This window comes from Centroberyx gerrardi, chromosome 15 (genome assembly GCF_048128805.1).
Source record: "Centroberyx gerrardi isolate f3 chromosome 15, fCenGer3.hap1.cur.20231027, whole genome shotgun sequence".
NCBI classification, from domain to species: domain Eukaryota; kingdom Metazoa; phylum Chordata; class Actinopteri; order Beryciformes; family Berycidae; genus Centroberyx; species Centroberyx gerrardi.
This window is the reverse complement of record NC_136011.1, coordinates 3,789,461-3,806,498: the sequence shown is the minus strand read 5'-3', so window position 1 is coordinate 3,806,498 and position 17,038 is coordinate 3,789,461. Positions and strand designations below refer to the sequence as shown.

Sequence of the window (17,038 nt, the reverse complement as noted above, 5' to 3'; positions counted from 1 at the left end):
CAAAACTCTTCTTCCGGTATTATTCTGTCTGACTTGATGCAGACTTCCCTCAAGTAGTCAGGAACTTCCGTGACGGGTGACGAAAATTGCGGCAAACAGGCATCCAATCAAAATGAATCAAAACGCGGAAGAGGAGGAGTCTGTGGCACAGTTTACAGATTTTTTTTATTGAACCACAATCAAAAGGCAGTACAAAATACGGGCAATATACATTGGAAACAAATGAGCAGCGGAAAACAAAGCAAATGCAATCAATGAATACAATTGAAAAAAAAAAACAAAGCAGGTAATATACAGTGAAAACATCTGAGCGCATGTAAAAACTGGAGAAAAACTCACAATAAAATAAAATATAAATAAAAAACAAAAAAGTAAATTCATAACACACTTAGCATGTTACACAATTTAAGTCCACTTTTATTAAGTTTTTTAAAAAATCTAAAAAACATTGTCATCTCATTTTGAAAGCAGCAAAGATTGGAGGAGCCTAAAAGCAATATTTATGTAATATTGTATGTTTGCATTGTACTGATGCAATATCTAACCATAACAATACTTTTGTTACACACATCCATTCTTCGCCTTCTTTTGCTATCTCAGCTGAACTCATTTCCAACCACAGCGGATTCACTGAACTTTTTTTAAATTCTTGTCCACCAGGGAGCACAAGTCATCTAGTCAGACATCTTGATATCCCAGAAATGCAGACATATGCTGTTTTCCTCTCAGTTGTGCATGCAGCAGACAGCCTTCATTCTTCAGACTAACCTTCATATTTGTTTTTTTTTAAGCAGGACCAGGATACTTCTAGCTTTCTCTAGATCCAGTCTCAAAACTAAAGGTTTGCAGTCAGAGCCCCATTGACTTTTCCACCTTTTTTGATTTCTCCCTCCTGTGCTCTTGCCTGATTGTATCCTCTGTTTTACTTCATTGTCTCTGTAAAGCACTTTGTAACTTTGTTTTTAAAGTGCTATATAAATACATTTATTATCAACCTTATATTTCCACCTTTGTGTCTTAGTTATCTGAATCAAGGGGGATTTCTGTTGCGACTTTTTGGTACCGTTTGTGGACATCAAAAAGCATCATAAACCATTCATAACCAGGCCCACTTGACATGGATATATCTCTGTCTGGGTCTATCTACAGCTAAAACCCCCTTTGTTTTATCGTGGTGATATATTACAGTAAGCCCCACAGTGGATTGGGTGTTACACATTGCAGTGACATGCCTGCTGGAGTTGGGACATCCCCTAATGATCACAGTGGCGTGTCTGGGCAGCGCAGGTATTCCTCCCTCGCCTCTGAAGTATTCATGATTCATATTGAACCAGTTGTGGGTTTTCCACATTGTAAATCTTACTTTGGAAGCTAAATAATCCCTGATTTGGGAGTGTGAATAGGCTGCTACCAGCAGTGCAGTGCTAGCAGAAGAGGTGGATATATTGTAGTGGGGACATGGGTATACTGAGACCCATCACCAACCCACATATTTCAAAGGCAATTAGGCCTATTGTGTGTGTGTGTGTGTGTTCCAATTTTTGATGGATTCCCCATTGATACATGTAGTTCATGTGTCTCCTGTCCGTACAGTAACAGTGCTCCAGGACAGCCTGTCTGAAACCCCTGACTAAACTGCTATAGGACACAGAAAAAAAACACTTCAAATCACATTAATGGGGAGTGGCCAGGGATTAGCATGGTTGTGTGCGTACGCTAGCAAAATAGTAGCGTATGGAAACCAGACCCAAAAAGTAGTAGGCCTAGCTATTAAAGGGTAACTAATCCGACGGGGTAAATCGCACCGTAACCAAGTTGAGTTGTTGCAGGAAGTTACACACAGACCGGATCAAGCAAAAGGTAAAGAAAAACGTTTCATTTCTCTGTAGGGTCCTTTCCATAATGTTGTCAGACACTTATAATAACAATCTGAGCCTGTCAGTGGCAGAAACAAGCACTTTTAGTGGACGTACATTGACGGTGCGATTTGCCCCGTCGGATTACATTGCAGCTCGTTTCGCGGCTGCCGGCGATGCAATCTCGCTCAATACTGGACCAATTTCAAAAATTGTTGTCCCCTTTAGTCACTATCAGTACATGATATTGCTAAGTCCTAATCCTCTTGCAGTTTATCCATTTTATTTTTGTTGACAGGCTAGCTGCTACCAGCTAATTTAAGGAGGTAGCTATAGTTAACTGAGCTGTTCGCAGGCTCGAAAAAAGTGTAACACGAGAAAATCAGAGGCTGCAACTAAGGCGAAGAGGGGAACGGACAATTCAACAGACTATGGCATTCATGTGTATTCTGCACAGTAACGTAAGTCCCCACCAGCTATACCAGTTTATTACTTCCTTTCCCCAAGACTGGCTGGCAAACCATAGTATCTGGTCAGCTAACCATCACTGTCCTGTTGTAAACACATCTAATTTGCACACTCGCTAACGTATCTAGAAGCTAGCGTTAGTAGTATAGACTTAATTAATAGTGGCTTGAACATGTAGGCTACATCAGTTGGATCTATGAAAGCCTTAAAAACACTGTTCTTGCAGATAAAAAGGTGGGTAAAATGACTTCAGGTCGGTTTACCTTCCACTATACCCCTAGGTATAACTCCACTCCACTATGGCCACATTGTAACTCAGTGTGTGTGTGAGCACACTGATACCATTCATGGGCCTCCACGGTAAGTCCACTGTGTAAGCTAAGTCCCTGTTTTTGGCATGTGAATAGACTGTGACCTTATTTGAACAGGACTTGTCTATGTGAGAAGACTGTGAGCAGTCAGGGACTAACTAGGCTACATTATTAAATCCATGTTGTAAGCTAAGGCCAGAGCTTGTGTATGTGAGCAGATTATACTGGCATCGGGGTCCATCACAAGACTGTCCCATTGACACACTTTGGTGATCAAAGCTATGTAAGAGCATTTCTTCTGAAGACCCCACAAATAAGGAGCCTTTTGTTGTGTTCTGGTTATGAAAGAACATAACTCAGTTAACGGCGGGTTTAGGTCCAACTACACTGTTTATGTAAGACCACTTAGAGAAAAGTGTGTCAGTATCCTTCCACGCATAAGAGTAACACATTGCTATGTGCAGTGATGTAGTGGTAGAAGAAAAGGTGGCTAAACTATAAGCTCCAGCTGGTGATGACCACAAGAAGTGCAGCCAACCACCAATGTATAGCTATAAATATTTAAAGGTCCCGTAATGTAGGAATTTAAAATTTTCTCTATATACCGTATCTGATCAAAGATGTTTAATGAAGACATTCGTAAATTTAGATTTTGAGTGGTTAAATTTTAAGTGTTTGCACTTCAGCAGTTTCAGGCTAATTCCAGTAAACACATCACAACTGAACTTGGTCCTGATTGGCTCCCTCACTAAAGAATTACTGAAATCCTTCCAATCAGCAAGTTTACCTCATTTGAATGAGAGGAGCTGCTGCTGTCGAAAAACTGAATAATGTGGAACCTTTAAAAAAGAGACAATTAAATAATTTCAGAATAGTATTAATTCATTCTTTCTTATCAAGTAACTTCTATCAGTCGGGTACTATACTTACTGTAATGTACATAGCAAGGATTTGTATCATTAAAAACTTGGAAAGGTACGGAAGAGGATTAGGGCCACGTGAAAAAATTGAGTTCTGAGAAGAAAGTCAGAATTCTGAGATTAAAGACAGAATTCAGAATATAAAGTCAGAATTCAAGTCACATGCGGCCCTAATCCTCTTCTGTAGAAAGTTGAGTAAACTCTATTTCACCAAAAAAAATATGGATAAACTGTGGAGTTTAGGCCGGTTAATCTTCCACTACATCTCTGGCTATCAAGGTTTTCAGATAGATTTATATATCAGAGGTGGTTCTCAATTTTTGCAAAGGGAGTTCACACAGTATACATAGTACATCGCATGGTTACTACAGAGAGGGATGCCTTATCGTGCACCTCACTTAGACAAGAAACCAGCTGAAACAGGCTCTTCATATCAGTGAAATGTGCCTATTTATATCACTGCAGTGGAGAGCAGTTCTTAGACATTGGGGGCTAACATTGCGTTGCAGAGAGGCCGGCTCAGCTCCATCTCAGTGGAAACACCAGCACGCAATCGTTGGAGAAATGACAGTCAAAGCGCTTAAGTATCACTGAAACACTATACTTTTTATTGAAAGCCAGTTATGATACAAAACAACTCCTTAGAAATAACTTAAAGACTATGTATACACTATATAGATGTGTTATTTTAGTGACCCGGTTCACTCAGGACCCTTGGTCGTATAGCTGGATACCTTGGACAGGCACCTGTGGGAGTGGCATGTAGTCTTGTCTAATCGGACCCCATGCGACTCAACCCACTCACCCATCAGGGTTTCGCTATCTTCACTCAGCTTGGCAACATGGGATGGAGTTGATTGACTGTGCAATTATGGAAGGTTATAGCCAAAGTATACACCATCCGTGTTTCTTTGTTAGATCACCATGTTCACCATCCTGTTTTGTTAAGTAAAATTGGGCATCATTGTCCTCCTTTTATTTGGATTGTAAGTGTCCTCTTGTTTGCCGTTGCACGTCTTTGCAGTCTCTGCATGTACCTTCACATTCGGGGCAATGGAGAGCTGAAGGAAGGCCTGATACTTTCAAAGCTGGTGTCAGGTGGTGAAATCGACTTCTTTCAAAGCTCCAGGGTCTTACGTTATGGTGAAAGGTCAAGACACGTCATCTTCATCTGGATCCACGTGTGATTTTAGGGCAGTTGGAAACGAGCAGATTGGAGTTTATTATACGAATATTTCTCAGAGGCAGAACTGCTTTGGAGGCAGAAATAATCTCATTGGTTGAGTTAAACCTCAGTGGGCGGAGCCAAAAAACCACAGGTTTTCTGGCTAAGTAATGTTAGACTGAAGCCCAGTGAAAAAGGCAATTACGAAGCCTAGCGCTCTTGCTACTAACTGAAAACCTGCAATATAACCATACTAAGTTATCGAGGTTAGCTAGTTAGCCTAGCTGACCTTCCAAGTTCAAACTAGCCATACTGGCCTACAGTGTCTGCTATCATGAATGCCATGGTCATGAATCAATGAAAAATTCCCATTTATATTTTTATTTATATTTTGACCAATTTGCCATTCAAGCCAGTTAACTACCTTGCTCTCTGAAAAACTGTGGTTCTTTGGCTCCACCCACTGAGCTTTAACTCAACCAGTGAGATTATTTTTGCCTGCAGAGCAGCTCAGCCTCTGCCTAAATGCTTGTATGGCTCCAATGTGCTGCAAAGGACAAGGAAGGGGGTGGGAAGTGGTTGGAAACAAGCTCCTCTATACCCTTGGTTGTAGATTGACTGGAGAGGGTGAGGTGGTGTTGGACATACTCTCCCCTTTCAGACCTCCAGGAGACTCTGCGGCCCCTCGGCCCCCTGCGGGGGGTCAGGCTGGAGGCGGCAGATGGGCTTGTTGCACATGGGGCAGACACTGCGGATCTCCAACCATTTTAGCAGACACCTGAGAGGAGCACATAGAGATAGATATTACCTCATCTGATACTGTTGATGCAAGTAGAGAAATGTCAGTTAGCAAGTCAAGCAAATTGGTGTGAAAGCACTGCTGTCAACATCACACCTAAGCTGCAGGGCAAGAGCAGGACTCTGTTGGGTAAAACATGTTCATATTCAAATATGCAAGGTCACATCTCAAGTCAAGTATTTGCTTGTAATTTTCCCCAGGGCACCGTGAAACAGTTACTCTGTTTCTCCAAAGATAAATTGCTGTTTGTCACTGCTTCTGTGACTGCTTCAGCTGTTAACTGAAAGTAAAATTCCACCCCAAAATGGAATTTGCATGTCATTCCTGCACATTCCATGTCATTCATGAACAGGTTACTCAAGACTTGTGGCCAACCGATCTTTACCAAAACTAAAAAACAAAGCGACGACTGTAATTTGTGGTTTGCCAAGTGAAACTTTATGGAGCCGATCCATCGGCAATGGATGAGACTGACTTTGTGGACACAGTAGCTGCAAAAAAACATATGAGTAAATAAATTTAGCTTTGCAATGGTTCCACAAAGTGTTGCTTCATGAACTCTTCTTTTGTTCTCTCAATTGTAACTTTGAAACTATCGCAAATAGGGATTCAGCTGCCCCCCAACCCCATAGAAATATCATATGTTAATTCTGTTTTAGTGTAGATTTTCCCTTTAATTCCCAACCAAGGCTGGAGGACTTACTTCTTGTGGAAAGCATGGGAGCATGGACACACTCCGAGCTCATCCCTGCTGCGAAACTCCTCTAAACACACGGCGCATGTTTGCTGCAAGAAGAAAAAGACGGGTTATGAATTCTATCGTAACTCCATCAATATCACAACACTCACAAAGTCAATACAATAACCTGTCCATTCAGTCACCTCCATAACTCCCTTCTAAAGTTACTACCATAAAGCCGCACTCACTACCGTAACTATCTAGGGTTACGCTGCTCTAGGTGGAACTATGGTTGTGTGTTTATTGGTTCTACGAACTTCAGTGTAGTTTCGACTGATATGGGGGTGAGCAGTTAGCGACTCAGTTTTCATTTCGGGGTGAACTACTCCTTTAAGGCAATGATATGTCAGCAACATTTCGATGCAGTATGATGGGGCAACTTTTCCAATCATTATGATGAAAATTACTTCCCAGTTCTTTCCAGCAGATTAGAGTTTTAGCTATGCAAACATTTCTCAGAGGCAGAGCTGCTGCGGAGGCAGGAATAATCTCATTGGCTGAGTTAAACCTCAGTGGGCGGAGCCAAAGAAGCACAGTTTTTCTGGCTGAGTAATGTTAGACTGAAGCCAAGTGAAGGCAAGGGGTAAAAGAGGAGGTAACTCGCTCTGGAAAACTGCCTCCAGAGCAGCTCTGCCTCTGAGAAATGTTTGCAGAACTAACTCCAATCTGCTACTTTGAAATGTTTTCATTACAATAGTCCTCCCATCCCATTCACCCAGCATTCAACTTACACCAAGAAGGCTCAGTTTCTTCCCTGCTCCTTTCAAAACAACCTGTTGACAAGGAGGGATTCATGAGAATGTGCATACATTTCAGCAGACACATGAACATATAAACATAGTCTAAATTCCAAAAGCAATATCGACTTTGATAATAATCAAAACTGGCGTTTCCCATTAACATTTTACCTCATTATAGCCGTATTGTTCTCTTGCACCTTGCCGCCTCAATCTGTGGAATACAAAAGAACAAAAAAAAAAAAAACAGTCACACTTGTTATATAATGCCATGATTTAGAGTCATAAATACATAACTGTGACATATAATGTGTCTGATGGCCTCATATCTGTCTTCATCCAGAACATGTCTTATCATGCCGTATGAGTCAACTGTATGAGACTGGTTCATGCGGTCCTGGAATTCACATCAGTGCCAAGTTCAAGTAACAGCCTGTGCATCCACACTTGCCATGAGCATCTCTAGAACACGTGCAACAGCAGGTGAAGAGGGTGCCCCTGCTTTGGAATTTTGATTGAAATCCTATCTTATGAAGTCGATCCTGAAGTTGTTCAAGGCATAAATGAGATATTCACCATTTGAGAAGTTTGACACAGACTCACACCCAAAGTTCCAATCACTTAAAGATGAAGTTAAATTGATTTCTTGATCCTGCAAACATCACCTTAGAATTTGGAATCAAGTCTCTATCTCTGTTAGTTTCATAGTTATGGCTAAAAGAAAAACGTAAAATGGTGGAAATCCCAGATGCAGATCACCACCAAAATCAAATCAGTTGCTTCATGGCCCAAGGCCTATCTGTCTGCTAAATTTCATGGAAATCCATTGCTAAGTTTTATAATATCCTGCTGACAGACAGACAAACAAACTAACATAACCTCCTTGGTGGAGGTAAGCCTGTAAGCTGATGTCAGTAAAGTGCACACAGCATCCTCATGTTTACCAACCGGCCGGTCTGTGATGCTTTATACCAAAGATACCAAAGAGACGAGAGAGGAGAAGATCTAATGTTGGGGAGTCCAGCTTTCTCTGCTGCTGTTTAGGAGACAGTTCAGCTGATAAACGGGCGTATTTTTACATAAACATCTTCTCTAGTGCAGCTTTAAAGTTGTACTCCCTATTGATATTATTCAAGGTGTTAGCTTAGAGCAGCTGCTTACAACATGGTAAAATGTACGACCATGTAATTCTAAGTATTTTGAAGGTAATTTCATTTCTAAAATTGATTTATAGCATATTCACGTGATTCCCTATTGCTTTTATCAGCTATACAAGGGCTGGTCTGGAAATAAGTTATGCAGTTGAAGAGGACAAATTGTGGAAGCAGGTGTGTCAACTAGGGTTCGACCAAATTTTTAAGGCTGAACTGATACCAATATTTTTAGATTGAAGCTGCATAGACAGTATTTTATGCTAAATTTGACCACTTTCCTGCCCCCAAATTCCCCAATATTCCAAGTATTCAGTGTTTCCCCCAGAATTGTATTCTTGTCAGGATGGAAAAGCCTCTGAAACAGCATTCAGACCATCATGGGACACTAAAACTCTCCACTGAAACCCAGACTAATGAAGTTGTTTTAGGTGTGTCAGCAGCTCCTTAAGGCAGAGTGAGGCAGGCTTCACTGACTGTTGAGTAAAATCTTCCCACACCACACTGGAATGATTTCTCTGATCTATCACCTGATAGAAAAAAAACCACAATAATAATAATAACAGGGAGGAACCTCCATCATATCAGAGGTGGACCACACTGACTGGCTGATATCCGATTTTTAAATAAAGGCCAATATCAGCCCCGTATATCAGTCTAACCCTGCAGGAGCTGCAGGTCGGCCTTGTGTGTTGCCTCGTACCTGAACAGGTAGCAGCAGAAGATGAGGCTGAGCATGAAGATGAAGAGGCCGATGCCCAGGATGATGACGTAGACATTGAGGGGCAGGTGGTAGATCTCTTCAGACGTCATCTTGCAGTAAGGATCCGAGTTCTGCAATCCAAGACCACACAGACACCCTGGCAGGAAAAACAAACAGGAATAAGGAATAAGGCGAGAAATTGACAAAATGGCTTTGTGTTGGGGTTTGACCGATATGAAGGCTGATACCGATATTTTTGGATTGAAGCTGCCAACAGTTGATGTTTTTGTCAATCATTCTCTTTAAATTTGACCATTTTCATGCCGAATAACAATAAAAAATACAAGTATTCACCGTTTCCCCCAGATTTGTATTCTTTGCGAAGGTGGAAAAGCCTCTGAAACAGCATTTAGATCATCATGGGACACTAAAACTCTCCACTGAAACCCATACTTGTGCGGAATCTGATCAAAATGTCTCATTAGAGTCAGTTCAGGTTCAGGTCTTCCCCATAGACAACCAGAGTAGTATTGATCAATTCTACAATGAATATGTAATCAAACAATCTGCATCATCTGAGGTTTTGAAGTCTTCATACAAAGAACAAGGCCCTCGTGAATACAACCTGCTGTTGTTAATGCAGGCAGGTAGGCATTTGAACACATTAATGTGTTTCATGCGTCAGCCACAGCAGACAGAGCTACAGTTTACATCTGAGGAATTTATCTTACATCATGTGGCCTTTAGAAACCCCAGAAGAAATCGGACAAGAAAGAATGCATGAATTTATATACATACACATTGCATAAAGGGTGCTTTTGATGCATTTGAAAGCATTAAGGGATTTAGGCACATTGTTTATTTCTTACGCTGACCATGTTAAGCAGGTCAAGTTGTGCATTGTTATCCGGAATTAGCATAAATGGTTTGCGTGCTTTACAGTAGCGTGGGTGAGCGTCCATGTTTTCATGTTTTCTGACTGCGTTTCATCTCATTACTGGACTGTCACTCTTTGTCTGTCTTTGTGTGTGTGTGTGTGTGTGTGTGTGTGTGTGTGCATTGGACATTGCACACTACATCTGGAAAGCCTCTTGTCTCAAATAACAATATGACACTGCTTCCATCATAGAGCTGCTCGAAATCTTCACACTGAGATGGAAGATACATGTGGAGGGATTTTGTGTGTGTGTGCGTGTGTGTGTGTGTGTGTGTGTGTGTGTTAGAGAGAGGGAGAGCTGTTAATGGTTCTTTTTCGGGTCTTTTGACAAAACTGTTCCATAACCAAGGATGTAATGGAGGGTAAACCTGAATCTATATGACATAAATTCATAGTTTACATCATAGCAAGTACAAGCGGATGCAAGTTACATGAGGATATGGTCTTTAAAGGGAGAAAAGTGATTTTATTTCTACTGGTGGTGGCTTGCCTCATGACGATCACTGACTGGAAGTCACAGTATACCCTCCTTTTTATTACCCGCTGCATCACTGCTTGTAACCAAGCTTTCCCAGAAGAGAAACCTTCCACATATTTATACAATCTGTGGCTCCTACAGCAAAAAACACCTCTCCAACAGTCCGAAACATTTACAACCGCCCTTGCATCACACAGGAATGCGTCCCACTCGCTCCTCGGCCCAGGAATGCCTGCCAGAGTTTGGGCTCAGTGTGAAATAAGTGTTTTCGGCCCTAGACACACATACACACACACACACACACACACACACACTTCAGCCTCCAGGCAAAGTCGGAAAGTAGTAGCGGTTAAGTGGCATCGCTTATGTTCTCCTGAGGTGGTGGCTTCCTGGTTCAAAGGTCACGACGGTAGGGTGCAGCGTCAGTGCACAGTGGGTGGGTGGGGGGTTTAGGGAGGGGGGGTAGAGTTTGGCTGAGGTGAGGAGGCAGCTGTAATCTTAGCAGGATGTTGGTAAATCATTGATAGTGGAGCGCTAAAAGGTAGGCCACTGTGCAAATGCGCACTGGGGGGGAGGACCGTACCTGAACACTGTCAGACAGGCAAGCAACTCCTGCAGCCGCTCTGTGTTTTCACTAGAAAAGCTGCAGAAGCTAGCTTGTGGAAAAACTCCCGTCAGAGGACTCAGTTATTATTGATGGGAATATATACTTGAGATCATGTTCCTGGCATGGCATAACAAACCACATAGTCTCTAAGAAGTGATGTTGAACTTTGGTAGTAGCTTGGGCTGTGTAGCTTCCTCCATGATATAACATCAAAATCGGTGATTCTGTTATCTGTTGCTCCGGTAGAGGAGATTGGGGTGTTTTTTTCTCTCTCCATTCACTGTCATTGTATGGACAGGAACAAAGCAGATGTCATGCTGCTGAATTGTTTTTAAGTGAATCGCTTCCTTCCTTTTCGGTCGCAGGAACAATGGAACAAAGAAAATAATATGTTTATCAATAATTGTAAATAGGCGAAAAAAGTGGGAGACAGGACTTTGACAAAGCAGATTCTGCCAATATATAAAAAACGAGTCTCTCACTTTTTTTTGCCTATTTACAAATATTGCTAAACATGCTGTTTTCTTTGTTCCATCGGCATAAGTTTCCTCAGACCGGATTTCGGTGCTGCAGGTTTAATAAACATAAAGAAAGATATATTGTCAGAATCTGCTTTGTTGGCGTTTATGTGCTAGAAGTGTGATTTTCACACTTCTAGCACAGTATCCTCCATACAATGGCAGTGAATGGAGAGAGAAAAAAACACTGTACTGGAGCAACAGATACCAGAGAATCACTGATTTTGGGTTTTATCATGGAGGAAGATACACAACCCAAGGTACTACCAAAGTTCATCATCACTTTAATGGTTACGCCACATCTTACTATGGCATAATGTGACATTGAGGATACTTACCGTTACACCAGTGGACGGGGTGCATCAAATCAGCCTTCGAAAACGGCAAACCCAGAGAATCTGAGGGCCGATCCACGTCTGGGGTCGCGACCTCTCGAGTGTCACGAAGTCTGGCTTCCGCAGCTGCTTCTGGGATTGTTTTCAGGACCAAGTCGCAGTCTGTACGTCCGCTCCTCTTTGGGTTTAGAGTAGTTTACCCTGCTAGTTGATAGACTGGATGTGCAGTAGGTCAGTCCTTGTGGTCTGGAGTACGCAGACCTGTAGACTCCCAGGTCCTCAAGGAGACATCGTCCAAATAACCAGTCAGCACTGATGATTTACTCGAAGTAGACACAGATATTCAGGAAAATGATCTCCTTTGATCCAGACTCTCACAACAACACAACTGTGAATGTACCACAGAGGGGAGCTGAAGTAGTTCTGTATTCCCCTCTTCATAACAAAGACACGCAACAGTATCGCAGTCTATCTCCTTAGGGATGAACCTGTAAGCCTCGCGGATGACAGCAGATCAATGTCATTGACCGCAGGGGGGGGGGGGGGGGGGGGGGGGACACTCCAAATCCCATCCACCACCGTGGCTACGGACCCATCCGGCGGAGTGCAGCGCCTGCTTTGTCTCCCCTTCAAAACATTGTCACGAGGCTCACCCTCCTCCCTTCCTCCTGTTTTCCCTCCTCTCCCTTTCCTTTCTTCCTCGCTGTCCGTCTTCTCCTCTCTCTCTCTCTCTCTCCGTTCGGCCTGTTAGATTTCCACGTCGCTTTCCTCCCCCGGCTGGGAAAACCTGCTGTGGCCAATTAGGGGGGGGGACAAAAGGAAGGGCATGGATGGATTCCCCCCGGTGGTATGGCCAGCCAGGCAGCCAGGCGGCCAGGCAGCCAGGCAGGCAGCCTCAGTGTTCCCGTGGAAAGCAGCTCCTCATCTCTCCTCTGCCGTCCCCCACCATCTGCCCTGCTTTCCCCTCTCTCTCTCTCTCTCTCTCTCTCTCTCTCTCTCTCTCTCTGTCTGAGCAGAGGAAAGAGCAAGGTATATAAGAGAGAGAAAAACAATGAGTCTAATGTTAATTGAGATCCAGGCCGGACGCTCTTCTCTCCTCTCTCTTTCTCTTTCTCTCCTCTTGTTTTCACATTTCACTCTCCCTCCTCGGTTCTCTCTCTCTCTCTCTCTCGTCCCCACTTCTCTCGTCTACAAGCCCTCAGTTTGTAAACAGATCCCTGCTCATGTGATTCGCTGTCTGCAACGCAGCTCTCTGCTTTCACCGCCCCCTCCTTCCTTCCTCCCTCCCTCCCTCTCGCCTGCCTGCCTGCTCTCCTTCTACCCCCCCCCTTCTCTTGGTTTTTCCTCCTACCCCCCTTTCCTTTCCAGCTGCAAGCTATTATGAAGTAGCTGCAGAGCAGATGGCAGACAGACAGGCAGATAGACAGGAACAGGCATCTATAAACTGTGTATTAGGTCTAGAATGATATATTAAGTTGTCAGTGTGGTCCACCTCTGATATGATGGATATGATGCACTTTGATTGATTACATATTTATGGTAGAATTGATCAGTGCTACACTGACCACTATTAATCTTGTGTTGTCTCTTATATTGTCATTTCATTTTATGTAGGTATACTTTTATTTTGTCTTGATTGTGTTTCTTGTATGCCTTCCTGTAAAGCACTATGTATACTCTGCTTTTAGATATTTGCCATATAAATTAAGTATTGGTAGTAGTAGTAGTAGTTATTATATGTTGTTGTTATTATTATCCTGGGTTTCAGTGGAGAGTTTTAGTGTCCCATGATGGTCTCAATGCTGTTTCTGAGGTTTTCCACCCTGACAAGAATACAATTGTGGGGGAAAGTGAATACTTGGATTTTCTGGAATTTTTGGAAAATTGTCAAATTTACAGATAGTGAATACCGACACAAAATATTGTCTATCGGCAGTTTCAAACCCCCAAAAATAATATATATCAGTGATATCAGCCTTCAAAATTGGTCCACATTGACCCATATTGGTCAATGTGGACAGCAATGTGAACTGACATATTGACATACTGTCAATATGTCAGTTATACTGGTCAGGCCGGCCAGACAGGAAGACAGAAAGACAGATACACAACAGTGAACATGTCAGGCAGAGGAACAGATGCATGCAGATGGACAGGCACGCAGCCAGCATCATGAAGACAAACACAGAGTAGGTGACAGATGACAAGGCAGCAGAGAGAGAGACATGTGAGCAGAAAGTTAAACAAGGTAGGCAAACATGAGAGGCCCACAGACAAGACAGTCAGGTAGTTCAAACCCCCATGTGGCTCTGACAGATGGACCATAAAACAGACAGACAAAACCATTAGTCTGGAGGGGTGTGAGAGAAATACACTGAGACAGTATACAGACGGGTTGGGCAGACAGAGTTAGGCAGAGTGTTGAGACATGAAACAGACCTGTGGGCAGGCGTTCAGTCAAGTGGCAAAACAATTGGACAAGGTACTAGAACTTAAGCAGATAGTCGTTTTAGTTCTACAAACACTTCTCAGAGGCAGAGCTGCTTTGGAGGCAGAAATAATCTGATTGGATGAGTTAAACCTCAGTGGGCGGAGCCAAAGAACCAGTTTTTGGAGTTAGCTAACTGGCAGAGTTGAACGGCAAAGAAGGAACTCTGGTGACAATATAAATCCAATTTGTAATGGCAATTTATTTTTTTGACCATGGTATTCGAAGGTCGGAAGGTCAGCAGCTAGCTAACTAGCCTACCTAGATATCTATAGGTTAGTATGGCTAGTTTGAATTAGGAAGGTAAGCTAGGCTAACTAGACAGTAGCCAGTAGCTAGTCAGTAGCCTAGCAAAAACACTCAGCTTCTCTCTTACCCCTTGCCTTTTTCACTGGGCTTCAGTCAGGTGCAGTCACACTACAGTTTTTTTTTTTTAATATATATATTTGGTTTGTTTAGGTTCACACAGCCCATTTACAAGTGAAACAGGGCTTGTAAATAAAAGTCACATGACTTACAAGTAGCTCATTTATTGGACAGAGTTTTGGTGAGCTGTCATCCCACCACAGTAGAGATTTTGGTGGCAGAGAGTCATACCAGTTAAGAACACATGAAGAAATAGCCCTATATGAGCATCAGTCCAGAGTAGACTGTGGTTTGTCATCACTTCATTCTGCTGTGCTAGGCTTTCCTCTGGCTATTAAATGTCAACGTTTGTTTCCTTATACCCATAATACCTTGTGTTTTGGTGTCGTTTCTTGTAGTTGGTTCAGATTACATTCTCACTCCTAACAAACCGACAGTTGTCTTGTTAGAGGACTGACACCCGCATTTTCTGTCGTCTCACTGCAGTTATTTGGTTCAAATAGCCAACTGAAGGAGTAAACTGCTCCAAACATGATGGGTGTGAATGTGCCCTAAGGTTATGTAGCCAGAAGACTTGCGGTTTAACTGTTTCTGCCTCCAGAGCAGCTTTGAAATATTTATAGAACTAAAACTACACAATCTGCAAAATGCTTCCAAATATTAGTCAGTGCACACCAGGTTTGGGTTCAGTTCAGATTCTGTTCAAACTAGACAAAGTACATGTTCTCCAAGAAAATGTGTATGTGCTTGCATGTGCAGTGCAAGAAGAAAGAAAGAGAAAGAAAGAAAGAAAGAAAGAAAGAAAGAAAGAAAGAAAGAAAGAAAATGAATGTAGTATGAAAGACGTGTACAAGTAAAATGCTGACTGGAAAATTTAAAATAAAAAATGTAGGAGTAGTTAATGCAAATAAAAACATTCTTTCAGCAGAATATACCTTTAAAAATATTAACAGCATCATAATAACTAACTGAGTCTAAAATACAACAGAAGTCTATGAAGTGCACTATAGTGTCTGATAGTTACTGCTAGAGCAAATTGTGAGTATATGAAAAGAATAAGCAATGAAAGTAAAATATATTTATGCAAGTATAAAGAATATTGAAGAGAAACTGTTATTTACCTGTGAATGGCAAAGCATTTTTTCTTGATTATTTTATAATATATATTTATAATATAATATAATATTTATAATATAATTATAAATACCTGATTGTTTGGAAATACCACATTAAAGCTTATTTATAATCAGAGAAAGCAGAATGCAAGTTAATGTTGGATAAGACCCAAAAGAACTGATCAATTGTCAATATGTTTGAATTGATTTAGTATAATAGGACCAATTGGTTTGGGCTTTACATATCTCAAGGCTCACCACTCGCCCCAAAGCAGCCATAGAGAAACCTTACCACAACGCCACCTGCTGGCTGATAAGCAGAGTTACAAGATATTGACTGACTCAACAGCTCCAGGAAGCAGTTTAAGCAAAAATCATTCAGATTCATGACATTTGTTAACATTCAGCAGAACAGGTTTAGTGGATATTTGGATGGAGAGGCCAGGAACACCTTTATGTATACAGAAACAAGACCAAAATATTTCTAAATCCCATTGAAAGAGCAGTTTTAATCCAATTAATGGAAGTGCAGCACTGAATAAACAAGTCAAACAGATCTGCTATGATCACAAAATATATCACACCAACATCAGTACATATAAAATGGGCGGTTAAACACAATTCCAGTCACAGACAAAATGTAATGTGCGTTAGAAAAAACCAGCAGGGAAATAACTCAAGTTTCATCAGCTTTCTCAAGTGTGCTTCAACATTGTAAGCATTATTTTACAGGCTTTAGATCAGAATTTCATTAACTCAAGCAATGGGATCTTAACCTAACTCAAAACCTGAGCATCAAGATAAAATATCATTGGAACTTGATATTTTGGATTTGAGTCTTTTAGTCACCCTAAAGAATAACCACTATAATACTTATATAGTATTCCTATAGGGACTTAAAGTGTCTCTGTGGTTCTCAATAGTGAGTCTATAACCTTATCATACAATGTCTCTTATGATAAAGAACTTTCATAATCCTATAATCCATTTTAGAATGATACTATACAAAACTATAAACTATTATATCTCATATCTTGTATTTTGTTTTTGTAAGGATTGTAAAAAAAATGTTTCCACATTTGTCCATCTATAAAAAATAAATAGCAGCATTCTTCACTGAAACTTGTTTCAAATGATAATGTAATATCTATGTCCAGAAGTGACATAATTCAATTGAAATCATAAATAGAATTGCAATTTCAATTCCCATATATGAGAGCATAATGTATAACAAAATGAAAATGAAAATGAAATAACCCAATTTTCATTTGCATTTGCATGGTGGAAAATGCATTATTACTGCCAAAATGAAAACTCCATTGACATTTAGTTTTCCATGTACTCC

The 17,038-nt window shown here is 41.4% G+C and overlaps 1 protein-coding gene across 1 annotated transcript; it reads right to left on the bottom strand.

The window, feature by feature from the left end:
- Positions 1-4,140: 4,140 nt before the first annotated feature.
- Positions 4,141-12,207, bottom strand: LOC139932384 (RING finger protein 122-like). The gene is made up of 6 exons (XM_071926142.2): positions 11,728-12,207; positions 8,850-9,006; positions 7,167-7,209; positions 6,990-7,031; positions 6,223-6,305; positions 4,141-5,498 (listed from the first exon to the last, which is right to left on the bottom strand). Exons 1-6 carry the CDS (start codon positions 11,750-11,752, stop codon positions 5,378-5,380), a joined length of 471 nt encoding a protein of 156 aa, XP_071782243.1. The 5' UTR covers positions 11,753-12,207; the 3' UTR covers positions 4,141-5,377.
- Between the last annotated feature and the right edge of the window lie 4,831 nt (positions 12,208-17,038).